The 17,044-nt window shown below is 41.8% G+C and overlaps 1 protein-coding gene across 1 annotated transcript; it reads right to left on the minus strand.

Annotated features, from left to right (window-relative positions):
- Positions 1–3,787: 3,787 nt before the first annotated feature.
- ATP6V1G3 (ATPase H+ transporting V1 subunit G3) lies at positions 3,788–16,779 on the minus strand. The gene is made up of 3 exons (XM_075287425.1): positions 16,684–16,779; positions 10,546–10,646; positions 3,788–4,068 (listed from the first exon to the last, which is right to left on the minus strand). Exons 1-3 carry the CDS (start codon positions 16,763–16,765, stop codon positions 3,895–3,897), a joined length of 357 nt encoding a protein of 118 aa, XP_075143526.1. The 5' UTR covers positions 16,766–16,779; the 3' UTR covers positions 3,788–3,894.
- Positions 16,780–17,044: the final 265 nt, after the last annotated feature.

Consider the following 17,044-nt stretch of genomic DNA (forward strand, 5'->3'; position numbering starts at 1 on the left):
TGATGCTGTGAGTCACTTAGTGACGTGCTGCGATTTTCAAAAACGCATTTCTGCTGTGGATATTTTTCTGCATTGTGTGGATGGGATTACCCAAAATCGCGGCATTTATGCTACATGGGGCCGAACCTTTAAAAAAAATTGTTAGCCATTACGGGAGAGGCCACAGGAAAATAGATGATGGATACGTGCAGTCGGCGCTTTTGGATGAAGATGTGATGGGAGCGTGAGAAAAGAGGTGGAGGCAGAGAAGACAGAGGCGTTGCTAGAGCGTTTACAAACAGCACAGGGGACGCCCCTAGTGCTGCGAGAAAACTCATTTACATAACGACAAAAATCGGCAATATCTACTGAATGGCGGCGCGGAGAAGACTTCTAGAGGTAGGAGAATAATAGCCTTTCTTAAGGCTATTCCGACATGTATTTAATGATTCTAATGATAGAATCCCTTTAATATTTCCTATTCTTTATGAACACTCTCTTGGCTTTGGATTAAAAAAAAACCCAGCAATATCTGCAACAAAAAAGCTGCTTTTCTGCATTGTGTGGCCTTACTCTTATTCACATGACCAGAGTACAAAACGGCCATGAAATAGACAGTTTCACTTGACTCTCTTTACTTCTGTGCAGGACCACATCACCATGATACGAAACGGCTGTGAAAAACGGACATAACCTCCTGACTCGACTCCTGTGCAGAAACAATACAGGAGTTTTTGCTGACTATTTCTGTGTATGCCCTGAACATGTTGAACACCAATACAAAGAGGACAGACCAGGGAAACTGTAAAAATAGTGGTCATGTGACCACCACCGTCTTAGTTTCTATGAACACAGAGGGCGCTGTGTTTAGGACAGCATGGGGACATGAAATAAACAGTTTAGGTAAGCAGAATAAAACTTTCATAAGACAAAGATTTTACAATTTTCACTTGAAAGTGGTCAGCCCCTTTAAATCTTGTTTCAGAAAAAAGTGGGAAGGGCATCTTTAAGGTGACATCAGGGGCCTAAGTGTTACTTAAGGTAATTCAGATCTTTGGGCATCAAATAAAATATATGGTGGATGAAAGAGTATTAAGGTCAATGTAAACTGGAGCATCAGCTGATTGCAGCGACGGCCGACGGGCCAGTCCACCTGGATCAATGAGGTGTATTCTGGAGGGCTGCTGCAGCTATCAGCTGTTTTCTTAATCTGACAGTGGCCATCTGTGTGCCATTTTATTTAAAGAATACATATTACCAAGAACATGTCATACATCATTTCATTTTCAATTTACTCCTGATCAATTGGCCATTTTTATTTTTAAAAACCATCCATCCACTCACAAGATATGGCCCCTGAAAGATTACATGTAACTAGCTCTTAGTCCCCAAGTGGGCGGGAACCTCTTGTTTTTCTATAGAAGGGTTACCGCCCACTGATGGAATCAGGGCTAGGGTACATGTAACCTTCCAGGGGCCATATCTTTTTAGTGGATGGACAGTTTTTAAAAATAAAAACACCAAATTGTTCAGAGACTTTGCAAGAATCCAATATATATTACATTTAGCTTTTTGTACTTGGTGAAGGATCCTCTTTTAAGTGGTGCTCTGTGTGATAGAAGAAAACAGTCGATCTCTGCAGCAGCCGTCTGTCACACAGAAAGCTGAGGTCAGTAGAAGAAAAGGCTGGTTCCTATTGTGGAGGGGCTTTCCTTCTTCTGCTTTCTATTATTTTCTTGTTTCTTCCTACTGCTGGCCACAGAGCCTTTTCCCTTTCACATGCTGCTCCTTTAAATCTAGTATATGAAGTTGGGTTGTGACTCTAGGGGGCAGTAATGTCACATCCACTGCTAAATGCTAGAGGAAGGGAGGAGGTTCACAATGCAGAGAGCATGCTGACTGGGTCCTGGCTAGTATGGGGCAGGAGACTATTACCCTAGGTTACTGGGAAGAAAGCAATGTGGGCTGATTGAATTATTTTTGGTGGGTGGAGAAACCCCATGGTGCCCGGCCCATTTATTGATGGAAGGGGGAAAAAAGGATAATCGTATCCGCCCGTTATTACCATATTCTGCCTAGTGATTTGTGGGTTTTGGTCATTTTTATATTAAAACAAACACCATTGGATGACAATGATCTAAAGATTGTGATCTTATTAAATAAATCATCTATTGGCATGTATAAGTCGAGGTCCAATACAAACATTCCAAGCGGTTTGTGGCCTCTGTACATTATTTAAATGGGCTATAACATGATGACCCCTATCAATAGAATTAGGATAACTTCATGGTTGGTGGTGGTTCAACTGCTGAAATCTCCACCGATCCTAAGAACGCAGCTTTAGGTTTCCTAAGTTGTAACTTCATATCTTAACTAGGGTTGAGCTCATCTTGAGATTTCAGGATCGTTTTTAAAATCCGATTTCCGATCATTTTCCATCTGAACCCGACCTCAATCCCAATTCCAATCCTAATGCAAATCAATGGGATTTTTTAATGATCAAAGATCGGATTTTAAAAACGATCCTATTCACTACACAGCATGGAGTCCAAAAATTAAACGCTTCCATTTTTGGACTCCACGCAGTGTAGTGAATAAAAAATCCCCCGAATACTTAGTCACCTTCACTTACCTGCACAGATCGCTGCCGCTGCTGCTCCCCTTTCTTCTCACTCCTCTTCTCTCTAATTCACAGGCCTTCAGAGCACTGTTTACGTCCCCGCCTCCCACGCTAGTATTACTGATGCTGAGAGTAGGCGGGGCTTGTTGTGGTTTAGGAGAGTGTGGGCAGGTACAGGAAGGGGAGACGTGAGTGTCTTTCTTTATTATAGAGAAAGACATAGAAAAAATTGGCCATATAGTTATTGAAACTGGTGGCTGATCCATACACAACCACAATGGACTGTAAGGAATCTCAGAAGTCACCAGTTCAATAGGAACTCTGCTTCCCAACGTTTCTGCCATTAAATGCAACAACCCCAAATCTCCCCCCAGAGATGGACTACGACCGTGCACCGGAAGTGTCTCTATGCACTGTCTGCTCTATGTGTATGTACAGCAGAGGCTGCTGTGCTGATGACTCATCTCTGCTATACATACACATAGAGCAGACAGTGCACACAGACACTTCTGGTGCACGGTTGAAGCTCATTAGCATATGAATAAAAAGGGTCTTATTCAAAATCTACTGAGGTGATTTATATGCAAAAGGTATGTGTGGAATAGCCTTTCTAAAGGCTATGCAAGGAAGTGCTTATCTAAAAATGACTTTTCCCAATGATAGAGCCCCTATAAGTCATAATGCATAGTTTTAGAATGAGTGTTTATGTGTATATATTTCTTGTGTATTCTGTCTGTGATATCACAGGGGCTCAGTACTAAATTCTATACTTTGGGTTTATTTCATATGAATATATATAAACAGGTTTAAAATCAATATTAAATTCTTTATGGTGATAAATACAGGTTATTATTTGCTGCAAGAGCAGAGAATATATATTCTGGCTGTTGCAGATTTTGTTGCGGTTTTTTGAGTCAAAGCCAGGACTGGATTGAGCAGAAGAGAGAAGTATAAGAACTTTTTATATATTTCCCATTCCTCTAGTAGACATTCTTGGATTTGGCTCAAAAAACTTCAACAAAATCTGCAACAAAAAAAGCTGCATTTCCGCAACTTGGAAGACGTTTTCATGGAAGCATGGAGGAACAGGCATTCACACAGGAATTGTGAGGCTTAGATAATAAAACAGATTTATTTGTAAAATGTCTCGGCTTCTTGGCAATTTCAATGCTGCTCCAAATATTATAAATATTGTTTGAGTCCAACAATTCATGTGCCATCATTTTATAGTCTGGAATAAGTCTACATTCTGTGCAGCGATGACGAATAGATGGCTCCGTATAGGCAGACTCTACTTATATCTTGTACTTATAATTGACATGAAGCTCTGGATTAATATTATAGATCAGGTTTAAGATTTCCTGTAACACAGTATCCTTGTATTTCTGATAGTTTGCGTTATAGGCTTGCATCTTCTGACCGGTCTGTTCGTCTATCTGTGTTGCCAGGTTTCCTTGGGATCCCATTATCTGGTGAAGGAATACAATAAACAGTGAAACAAGTGAAACTGCTTCTGGGAGGCCACTGACTTTATACATCTGGTAGTCCACTCCTATATATACATAAGTGGACAAAGTTGTTGGTCCCTCTCGTCTAATGAAAGAAAAACGCACAATAGTCACAGAAATAACTTGAATCAGAAAAAAGTAATTTGCCAAACTACATGTTGACAAGCCACAAAGCTTCTGGGAGAATGTCCAATGGACAGATGAGACAAAAATCGAAATTTTTGGCAAGGCACATCAGCTTTATGTTCACACATGGAAAAATGAAACATATCTTGAAGAGAAAACTGTCCCTACTGTGAAACATGGAGGAGGCTCTGTTATGTTCTGGGGCTGCATTGCTGCATCTGGCACAGAGTGTCTTGAATCTGTGCAGGGTACAATGAAATCTCAAGACTATCAAGGGATTCTAGAGAGAAGTGTGCTGCCCAGTGTCAGAAAGCATGGTCTCTGTCACAGGTCATAGGTCTTGCAACAGAATAATGACCCAAAACACAGAGCTAAAAACACCCAAGAATGGCTAAGAGGAAAACATTGGACTAATCTGAAGTGGCCTTCTATGAGCCCTGACCTAAATCCTATTGAGCATCTTTGAAAGGAGCTGAAACATGCCGTCTGGTAAAGGCACCTTCAAACCCGAGACAACTGGAGCAGTTTGCTCATGAGGAGGGGGCCAAAATACCTGCTGATAGGAGCAGAAGTCTCATTGACAGTTACAGGAATGGTTTGATTGCAGCGATTACCACAAAAGGTTGTGCAACAAAATATTAAATTACCGGAACCATCATTTCTGCCCAGGCCTGTTTCAGGAGTTTTTTTTTTTTTTTATTCTGTTGAAACGAAAAGCAATGTCTGAATGTTATTTGTTCATTTTCATAGAGTTTTGATTTATTATTACTTTTGTCAGACTCTAGTTATTTCTGAGACCATTGTGGGTTTTTCTTTCATTAACCGGTTAAGGACCGCCGTACGTAAAATTACGGCCTGCGGTCCAGGTACCTAAAGACCGGACTATTGTAAAAATACGTCCTGTCTTTAGGTACCTATTTCGCGGGGGGATGGGTGCGGGGAGGACGGGGGTTAGGTGTTACTAACACCTAACCCCTTCCTCAATAACGTCCAGTCGGAACTGAGTCCGACTGGACGTTTTAACCCTTTCGATCGCGCCGTGAAACATCACGGCGCGATCGAAAGGCATCCGCCGACAATTGAATCAGATCGGCACCCCCCGCGGCGAGATTGGAGGGTGCCGATAGCAGTAAAAGGTAGTCTGGGGTCTGGCCAGTGACCCCAGACTGCCCGAAGCCCCCACATACCTGGTGATCCTGCCAGGACCTTCTGATGTCAGGCTGTGCGTCTACACAGCCTGACATCCTGCTACGGAATGCCATGTGGGACACCTGCAGGCTGTGTCTCACATGGCATTCTATATCAGCAAAGTATTGCTGATTGAAGTGTCCTAAATGGACACATGAAAAAGTAAAAAAAAATGTAAAAAAAAATAAAATGAAGTGTATGAAAAAAATTAATAAAGTTATAAAGCCCAAAAATCCCTTTTTCTCAATAGAAAATGAATTATATAAAAAAAGAACTAAAAAGTAATAAAAACAATGCATATTTGGTATTGTCGCGTCCGTAACAATCTGTACAATAAAACTGAAATAATATTTAATGTACACGGCGAACGCCGGAAAAAAAAACGGAAAAAACTCGCCGGAAGTAATGATTTTTCGCCATCTCACCATACAAAATATGCTATAAAAAGTGATCAAAAAGTCATATGCATCCGACAACAGTACCAATAAAAAGCGCAGGTTGTCCCGCAAAAAATAAGCCCTCAACCAACTCTGTCAACCGAAAAATAAAAATGTTACGCCTCTTAGAAGATGCGATGCAAAAAACATTGATTTATGTCCCCAAATGTGTTTTTCCTCTGCAGAACTAGTAACACATAAAAAAATACTATAAATGAGGTATCGCCGTAACCGTACCGACCCGCAGAATAAAGGGAACATGTTACTTATACTGTACGCTGCATGGCGCAAAATTAAAAAAGTAAAACTCAATGCCAGGATTGATTTTTTTTTTTTAAATCCAGCAAAAAAGGGTTAATAAAATGTATTCAATAAGATGTAGACACCCAAAAATGGTGTCATTACGAAATGCATCTCATCCCGCAAAGAATAAGCCCTTATATGGCCGCGTCACCAGAAACATAAAGAAAATATAGCATCTCACAATGTGAAGACAAAAACCCTCAAAAATCGCCAAATTATTAGAACACAACTGGGTGCGTCATGTAGGGAATATATAAGCTGTGTGAGCGGATATCAGGGGACACCCCAGATTTACAGCTTATGAGGGAACAGACACCAGAAGTGACCCCTAAAGTGACCCCCAGAGTGACTCCCCCAATCATAGGAGCTACGGGGACATAGTAGGGAATTTGGTGTTTGCAATGTCCTCCGCACAGTTTATACATTCCCTCTTCGCCATCCGCTGTGCAGTCACGTCCGGGATACTAATACTCACTACACCCCCTGATAAATTCTTTGAGGGGTGCAGTTTTCAAAATGGGGTCACTCCTGGTACCCCATGGAATCCACTTTTCTGGTACCTTACAGGCTCTACAAACATGACATGGCGTCCAGATACCAAACATCTGAATCTGTGCTCCAAAAGCCGCATAGCGCTCCGTTCCTTCTGCACCCTGCTGTACGTCCAAACTGCAGTTTATGACACATGTATGACACATGTATGACACTGGTGTACCCCCGGATAACGGACATAATGTCATATGTGGGTATAAACTGATACTAGGGCACAGCCGGACACAGAAGGGAAGAAGGGTCATTTGGTTTTTGGAGCACAGACGGTTTGGTTTTTGGATGCCATGACACTTTTGTAGAGCTGAAACGCCAGTAATTTGGAATCCCCTGATAAATTACCTTATTTTGGAAACTACACCCCTGAAGGATTTATCCAGGGGTACAGACAGCATTTTTAACCCCCAAGTGTTGCTATAACTTTATATATATAACTATAACTGTAGTGGATTGTGAGAGGTGAAAATGACCATTTTTCCAGGAATACGTCCTTTCAGTGCCTAATATATTGTGCCCGACTTGTATCAGAGATGAACGCTCTAAAAGCTGTTGTGCCTGGGATACCCGTTTAACAGTTTTTGGAGTGTCTCTGCTGACATAAGTCGGGCACAACATGTTGCACACTGAAATGGCAAATCTGTAAAATTTTCATTTTTAACTTCTCTATCAGTTGCGATTTCATTTCTGGAAACTAAATAAATGCAACACTCAAGGGTTAAAAATTCTCGCTACACCACTTGATAAATCCCATCAGTGGGGTAGTGTCCAAAATAGGGTGACATGTCTGCGGATTCCACTTTATTGGCAATTCAGGGGCTTTGCAAAAGTGGCAAAAAAAACCAAACTGTGCTCCAAAAACCAAAATAGCGCTCCTTCCCTTCTGTCCCCGGTTGTGCCCAAACAGCCGATTCTACCCACATATGGCATTAAGTACGTTATCCGGGGTACACCAGTGTCATACATGTGGGCATACACTGCTATTTGGGTACCCAGCAGGGTGCAGATGTGAAGGAGCAATATGTGCTTTTGGAGTGCAGATTTAGATTCTTCGTTTTTGGACACCACGTCACATTTGCAGAGACCCTAAAATTGCCCCTACAAAATGGGGTCACTTCTTGGTGAATTCCAGTTTACTGGAACCTCCAGGGCTCTGCAAAAACATCATGGCGCCCAGAGGGTCCCTCTAAATCTGTATCCCAAAAGCTAAAACGCACAGTGGTCCTTCCCTTCTGAGCCCTGCTGTGTGCCCAAGCAGCAGTTTACACCCACATATATAATTTTTTGACCCCCGGGATGGCCCACTTAATAGTTTTAGGAGTGCAGGTCTCTGACAACACAAAGTGGGTGCAACGTATTGGGCACCGAAATGGCATATTTTTAAAAATTTCAATTTTCATTTTGTACATTAATTTTTGGGAAGCATTTTAGGCTCAAAATGATAATACCCCTTGATTCATTCCTTGACAGGTGTAGTTTCTAAAATGGGGTCACTTTTGAGGGGTTTCCATTGTATTGATACTTTAGGGGCTCTGCAAATGCGACATGGCACCTGAAAACTATTCTAGCAACATCTGCCCTCCAAAATCCAAATAGCGCTCTTTCCATTCTGAGCCCCAGCATGTACCCATACAGCAGATTTTGGCCACATATGGGGTATTGCCGTGTTCAGAAGAAATTGTGTAACAAACTGTGGGGGGCTTTTAATTCTTAAACTATTTGCAAAATTAAAACTATGGCGCTAAATGGACAATTTATTGGGAAAAAAAGTAATTTTTCATTTTCACGTCCCAATGTTAATAAAATCTGTGAAACACCTGTGAGGCCAAAATACTCACTCTACCCCTAGACAAATTCTATGAGGGGTGTAGTTTCCAAAATGGGGTCACTTATAGGGGGTTTCCACTGTATTGGTACTTTAGGGGCTCTGCAAATGCGACATGGGACCTGAAAAATATTCCAGCAAAATCTGCCCTCCAAAAGCCAAATAGCCCTCTTTCCATTCTGAGCCCCGCCATGTTCCCATACAGCAGATTATGACCACATATGGGGCATTTCTGTGTTCAGCAGAATTTGTGTAACGAACTTTATGGAGCTTTTTCTCCTTTATCCTCTTGTGAAAATTAAAAATTTGGGGCTAAATTGACAGTTTGTTGAAAAAAAAAGTAATTTTTCATTTTCATGGCCCAATGTTAATAAAATCTGTGAAACAGCTGTAGGGTCAAAATGCTCACTCTACCCTTTAATATGTTCTTTGGGGGGTATAGTTTCCCAAATGGGGTCACTTTTAGGGGGTTTCCACTGTGTTGGTACTCTAGGGGCTCTGCTAATGCGACATGGCACCTAAAATTATTCCAGCAAAATCTGCCATCCAAAAGCCAAATAGCGCTCCTTCCATTCTGAGCCCCGCCATGTTCCCATACAGCAGATTATAGCCACATATGGGGTATTGCCGTGTTCAGGAGAAATTGTTTAACAAACTGTGGGGGGCTTTTACTCCTTTAACCCTTTGTGAAAATGAAAACTTTGGAGATAAAGTGACATTTTAGTAATTTTTCATTTACACATCCCAATGTTAGTAAAATCTGTGAAACAACTGTAGGGTCTAAATGCTGACTATACCCCTTGATGAATTCTGTGAGGGGTGTGGATTCTAAAATGGGGTCACTTTTGGGGGGTTTCCATTGTTTTGGTACTCTAGGGGCTCTGCAAATGAGGCATGGCGCTGAAAATTATTCCAGCAAAATCTGCTGTTCAAACACCCAGTGTCGCTCCTTCCCTTCCATGCACTGCCGTGTGCCCAAAAATCAGTTTACGCCCACATGTGGGGTATTTCTGTGCACGGGAGAAATTGCACAATAAACTGTCAGATGCATTTTCTCCTTCAACCCTTTGTGAATGTGTTAATTTTGGGTCTAAATGAATGTATTAGTGAAAAAAAATGAAATGTCTAAATTTCACTGCCATATTATTTTTATTCTTATGAAATGCTTAAAGGGTTAACAAACATCCCAAATGCTGTTTTGAATAATTTGAGGGGTGCAGTTTTGAAAATGGGGTAATTTATGGGGGTTTCTATTATACAGGCCTTTATAATTACTTTCAGAACTGAAGTGGTCCCTAAAAAATTGGTTTGGAGAATTTTCTTGTAAATCTGGAAAATTGCTGTTACACTTGTAAGCCTTGTGACGTCCAAAATAAATTAAAATACAATCAAAAGATGATGCCAATATAAAGCAGAGATATGGGAGATAATATTTATTCATGTATTTGGATGGTATGACTATCCGCCTGAAAAGCAGAGAATTTCACATTTTGAAAATTGCAATTTTTTTCAAATTTCCATCAAATTTCCTAGTTTTTTTATAAATAAATGCAAAAATATTGATTAGTGTTTACCACTAACATGAAGTATAATGTGTTACGAGAAAACCATCTCAAATTCATTTCTGTAAGTTAAAGCGTCTCAAAGTTATTGCCATTTAAAGTGACACATGTCAGTTTTGAAAAAAGAGGCCTGGTCTTTAACATACTTTTGGGCCTGGTCCTTAACCGGTTAAACAAGGGGCACCAAAAATTTTGTCCATGTGTATATATGTTCTTGCAGTATTAAGCAGGTGCATGAAGTTGTGCAGTTGCAGAAACGGGTTGTTACTACGGCAGGATCTGCTATAGTGCTATATACTGCAGGCCCCATGGTCACAGCACAACATCACATGATCACCAGGGGCCAGGAACTGCATAAGCTACTGGGTCCTAGGAATTTCTAAATGTAAAGTAAAAGTGGGCCCATGCAGTTGTCCATTGGTACCATGTAGCAGGCATTGCTGTTACTTACAGTGGTCTGGATACGTCGAAAGTCATTCTCCCGTTTTAGCTTGTACTGATCCACTTCTGCTGTTGCTTCTTCTTTTGCTTGCCTAAGTCGCCTATTTTTTCCTGTTTTGAGTAGAAAAAAACGACAATTATTTTTACCTAGTTTTCTAGTATAACATTATAAGGGTGGTTGGTGCCCTTATAGTAAACCTTTGCCTCTATGTTAGAGAATTTTACAGAACTCATTTGCAACATTTCAAGGATCTTTGTGCCATTGCCCCATCTCTGTCACATTTGCACTTACTGACTATTATCTTAGGGGGTGTTCATACTACCGCTGCTGTCCGCCTCGGTTTTTCCATCCTAAACCCTGGAGAAACTGGACAGGGGACGGCTTGCTGGCAGTCAGCTTTAAAACCCATTCAGTTGAGTGGGTTTTTAAGGGTAACCACCAGTGTCCCTATGCGGCCTATCTGCCTGGAAACCGTTTTTTTTGCATGGACACAAAGTTGGACATGCACCCAGTCCAGTTTCTCCAGGGTTTAGGAAGGAAACCCCGGGGCGGACAGTGGCAGTAGACTAGACTTGGACAGCGCACAGGAGTACAGGTGAATTCACCTGGGGGTGAGGGGCCTTGTTCTTGACATAGTTGTGGGGCCCAGAGATGGAACATGCATCCATCGGACACTAAATATATATATAATGCAGATATGCTATAAATATCTAAGATGGTAATACTCCTTTAATGTGCACGGTAATACTGAGTTTGAAACCAATAAATGTGTTTGCGCATGTTTTTAACATTTCGGCAACCGTACAACTATAACTATGCACATTCAGCTATGCAAATAATATAAACTAACCACAAGTGATGGCTACAGGTCTTTATTTCCCCTTTAAATAACATGAGCCCTGGCATCACATTACTCACATTTACTGTAAGTGAAATAATGTATAGGAAACCTCAGGCAGGAAATAAAGTTATCTCACAAATCTGGGAACTGTGAATTCAGAGCAAGTGAAGTGCAGCAAAGACGACATTACCTTGTTCCTGTCTGTTACTATATTTGTTATATTTTGGGCAGTTTTGTGTCTTTACAGTAACTAAGGACAAGTAAAATCGTTCAGAATTTGTGCAAAGGGTTAAGTTTGCATAAGCTGCAGGTGTAAACAGCGGAGGCGGCCAGTACTAGCCTGCTACTGTCTAATGTACAAGCAATTGCTAAGAGTGTTTGTGGTGGAAACACAACCCGGCCTAGGTATGTGCCAGAGTCAGGTGCTACAAGGAACCAGTGTTTCACTGTCTTGTCCTCTACATTGTCATTGAAGGGATTTTCCACTTAAAGATGGTATAATACATAACTATGATGGTCAGGCCCAGCCATTCACAACTTTTTTACAATTTGCATGTATGACATTGTCATGTAGCTGGTACATTATAGCAGGCTAGTACTGTCTGCCTCTGCTGTGCACCCCATGCAGCCTCTGTCGAATAAGTCCCAAGTGCTCACATCGCACATTCTTAAAGGGGTTGTCCAGTTACAAACAAATATCGAGAGACAAATGTAATTGTTTGCATAATGAAAAATTGTACGATTTTCCAATATAATTTCTCTATCAATTCCTCACGGTCTTCTAGATCTATGTTTACTCCCAGCGGTCATGTGATATATGGTCCATGGTCATGTGATATACCAGGGATGGCGAACCTTTTATAGACCATGTGCCCAAACTGCAACCAAAAACCCACTAATTTATCGCAAAGTGCCAACACGGCAATTTAACCTTAAAGGGGTTTCTAGACAAAAATGGACGACCTTTTTAATGTTTAAATCAGCTGGGGGCAGTGAAAAAAATCTAAAAAAATGGAAGAGTACCCATGATGTCAGAGGTAGTGACATTGCAGGCCGTTCGCTGATAGGCCTCAGTGATCACATGACAACTAAGGCCAATCAGCGGAAGTCCGGAAGAGACCCGGGACAAGCCGGTGGAGCAGAAGAACTGGAATGTGCAGGAGGACACTGGGGCATCGGAGAATGCTGTCCAGATCCTCAATTGTGGACAATTATGGACCCGCAAAATACGGTTGTGTGAATGGGGCTTTACAGACCTTTCAATGATACAAAACAACTTTGTACTGAAATGTAAAGGTATGCATTTGACATAACTAATTTTATTAATTTTAATGTTCACTGTTTACATCATACAGTATCTTTTTTATAGTGACCGTGCAATATCATTACAACCTGTACTAATATCACATGTCTGATATAGAACAGATACTGGGTGATATAAATAGTGAAGGGCCCCCACACAGTACAATGTGCTCCACAGTGGTCCCACATAGATGGATGCCCATAGAGAGGGCTCTGAGTGCCACCTCTGGACCTTGTGCCATAGGTGCGCCACCATGGTGATATACAATCCATGGTCATGTGATGGACACGTGCATAGCGTGTTATAATCACAGTACAGTAATCAGACATCTGGTGACGAGATGGGCATCTGTGTCCATCACATGACCATGAATCGTATATTACATGACTATGGACTGTATATCACATGACCATGGACTGTATATCACATGACCATGGACTGATTTGTATCCACTGTGTGTAAGCAGAATGAATGACAGCAAGCAGAGATCTACACCTGATGTGAATAAGAGAATACAGAACAGACCTTTCGCTAGTACAAGTGAACCAGAGATTGGGGATCAGGGTGACATGACACGGCGAGATGTGATGTGTATTAATAAGAGGCTTCTAATCTAATATTCTCTGATAAATAGTCTAATAAACCTCATTGCTTACTTACAATATAGACAATCTGCAGCTCATACAGCGCTTGTAACTCAGCTTTGCTAGAGTCCTGAACACATAAATTATGAATGTAGAAGCAGAGAATGTATCACTGCATAATGAGGCAGATTACCAATGGAGTAATTGGGGAAAAACTGGTGTGCAAGTTCGTTGGGAACTGTTCACACAGACCTCTATATAGAGAGGCTGTTGCATAATCCTTATTTGACATTGCCATGACCTCTGTCTATGTCCTCTCACTTAGCCTTAAAGGCAGGGGCGTAACTACCGTGGTAGCAGCAGTAGCAGCTGCCACAGGGCCCGGGCCATTAGGGGGCCCGGTGACAGCCGCTACCGCTGCGGTTTTTTTTTTTTTTTTTTTAAAAAGTCCGTTACGGGCCCCATTCACTTGCCGATCCTGGCTGGGCCGGGATCGGCAAGTGACACTGCGGGGCCCACAGAGGCTATCATTATACTCGGGGGTCTTTGCAGACCCCCGAGTATAATGATCGGCGCACCGGGAGGGGTAAGGTAACATAAAAAACAGTGTTACTTACCTCTCCGCGATCCTGCCAGGCCTCCGTCATTCGTGTCTGACGTCACATGATCCAGGCCAGCTTCCCGGGTCATGTGACGTCTGACGTCATTAAAGCGGGACAAGAGCGGACAGGACAGCCGACAGGAACAGGTAAGCAACTGTCTCTGTTCTTTTAATGGTTTTAATCCCCCGGGTCTCCGATTATTATACTCTGGGGTCTTTTCAGACCCCAGAGTATAATAAATGTTTATAGGTGTCCACAGTGGGACATATGGGGACACTATGGGGGATAATACTGTGTGTGCAGGGGCACTATAGGGGTTAATACTGTGTGTACATTGGACACTATAGGGGTTAATAATACTGTGTGCATTGGACACTATAGGGGTTAATAATACTGTGTGCATTGGACACTATAGGGGTTAATACTGTGTGTGCATTGGACACTATAGGGGTTAATAATACTGTGTGTGCAGGGGACACTATGGGGGATAATACTGTGTGCATTGGACACTATAGGGGTTAATACTGTGTGTGCATTGGACACTATAGGGGTTAATAATACTGTGTGTGCAGGGGACACTATGGGGGATAATACTGTGTGTGCAGGGGACACTATAGGGGTTAATACTGTGTGCATTGGACACTATAGGGGTTAATACTGTGTGTGCAGGGGACACTATTGGGGATAATACTGTGTGCAGGGCTTACTAAGGGACATAATAGAGTGCGGAGGAGGGGGTCAGTCGAGGTCTTCGGCATCGGTTTGGGGAGGGGGGGCCCCATGTCAAAAGTTCGCCACGGGGCCCCGCCATTCCTAGTTACGCCACTGCTTAAAGGGCGTCTCTTTTCTGTGGTTATTTATATATTCCATTTAGTGTCACCTATAGAGATTTACTAACATCTCCATTCACAGACGCCGCTGGACAGGGAACCTTATAGAATCTACCAACTCCCATATAGAACATGTAATGTAGCAATATGCTTGGGGTGGAGGTATAGAGATGATGTATACCATAGGTGATGGAATCCCTTTAACCCCCGTTCCCAATATAGGTGTGGATGTCCGGAGTTGAGATCTACACCTTTAAGTAGTGTAATTGTTACTTCACATTTTTCTAGTCATCACATCATGGTCATATTGAATCACATGTGGCGTGACCCAATACCAACCTAAGGAGTGCATACTAAGTTTCTTGGGCCATTGAGAACAGATGAGAGGCCACATAGTCAGCGAATACAATAGACACCCTGGAATTTCAAAGGCATTCAGGTGAGCAGCGCTGGATGTGTGCTGCCATAGAAGAGAAAACCGCTATGATTGGACACATATTGTATGTCCAAGCAATAGTCTCAGATATAAATCTGCCAGTGGGTTAGGTGGCGGACATATTGCTTGCTATAGTAACTTTATGATCTTACAGAAAACCCTATAAACTTTAAGTGAGTTTCTGATCAAAGCCCTTGATCATAGTCGGGGTTCTTTGATTCTCCCTCCCTTTGTTTGAGTATCATTTCCAGATGCATTTATCTTAACACATTTCTGTCTATGGGACAGTTAATACAAAGGGGTTTGTGATGCAGCCATCAAGGTATTTCTGAACTAAAGGTGGACAAATGCAAAACCACATGTGTGGGATTAAACTTCTCCAGGGAGATGGAACTGTAGTTACTAATATCTAGACAACATATAGTGTATTGAAGTTATGCTAACTAACATGTCCTAGGATTGTGTTAACAGCTATAGGTCCATTGGAAACTGCCATAAGGGTGAAGCCCCATGTTGTGAAAACGCAGCGTCGCGGCATATAATGCTATGCTTTACAGTACCTGCAAGGTGAAAGGGATTCTGGTTAATCCCATACACACATTGCAGAAAAAAAATCTGCAGTGGAAAAGCTGTGATTTCTAAAATGCGTCATCATACCTGCAGAAAGGCTGACTTTTTCCCTATAGGTATAATATGGGAAGAAAATCCACAGAGAAAAACCCAACAAAAGTGCAATGAAAAATGCTGCAGAAAAAAAATACGATTACATTCCCACTGTGTTTTCTTCTGCAGTGTTTTTTGTTGCGTTTCACTATGTGGGGTCTTAGCGTAAAGGAGTTTTCTCCCTTTATATCGCCACAAGTAAACCATTAAATATCAGATTAACAAGTGTCCGACTCCCATCACCCTCACTGAACATCTTTAAGATTATGCAGTAGACAACCCTAGTACAACAGCTCTCTTCCATCCACTTAAAGGGATTGTCCGGGATTATGATATTGAGCTCCACTTTCTTTCTTTAGGCTGGGGACATCATTGATCACATGGCCATGCTGCATCTCAATCCCATTCAAATGATTAGGCTGTGTTGCAATACCGTGTACGGCCACTATATGATGTATGGCGCTGTGCTTGGTAATTAGTAAAGAGGTTACAGCTATCACAGCTATCAATATCACAGTCCCAGACTCTTTTAACTCCTTTAAGTACTGCATTTTAGGGACTGTATTACTATACATAAGGTTCTTGGTTCGGATTCTGCAGATTTAGGTCCCTAAATGGCTTACAAGAGGGAATTCTGCTCACAAAGACATATTAACAGAACAGAGGAACCATTGCATGTATTATAGTTTCAAGGGATACTCTTCTCCATTACATGATCAATGATTCCAGTTTATAAGGCCTGATTTGGAGGAATGATGCTTGAAAGACTATACCATGATAACCAACCCCAAGTACCCCCTCCATGTACCCAAAAAGGAATACAAAATGTAAAATAAATTAAAGGTATTACAAGCATAGTACAATTTCAAAGAACACCAAGTAACATACTCTTTTTGGCCTCCTCAACTTTGTCCTTTGCTCTCTTCTCAGCCTGGAGGAGTTGTTGGATTCCCTGGGACTGGCTAGCCATTGTGTAGTATTGCTGTCCTGCGCGGCCGGTGAACCTGTCCTGACTGTATGGCTCTGGTCTATTATACCCCTGCTGTTTACTGTCATAACACTGAGCAGCTGCCTGTAGAACCGGATGGAGCAGCAGAAGTCTGGTTAGTCCATGTACTGAGAGCTGTTTGTAGACAGTATATGTATACTCAGTGTATACACATCACACATTATAGACAAGACAGACAAGGACACCGATAGCAAGGAGAAGCTGGATACAAGAAAAAGTAGTCGTATAAGAGAAACAAGA

This window comes from Leptodactylus fuscus, chromosome 9, assembly GCF_031893055.1.
Source record: "Leptodactylus fuscus isolate aLepFus1 chromosome 9, aLepFus1.hap2, whole genome shotgun sequence".
In the NCBI taxonomy this organism is placed as follows: Eukaryota; Metazoa; Chordata; class Amphibia; order Anura; family Leptodactylidae; genus Leptodactylus; species Leptodactylus fuscus.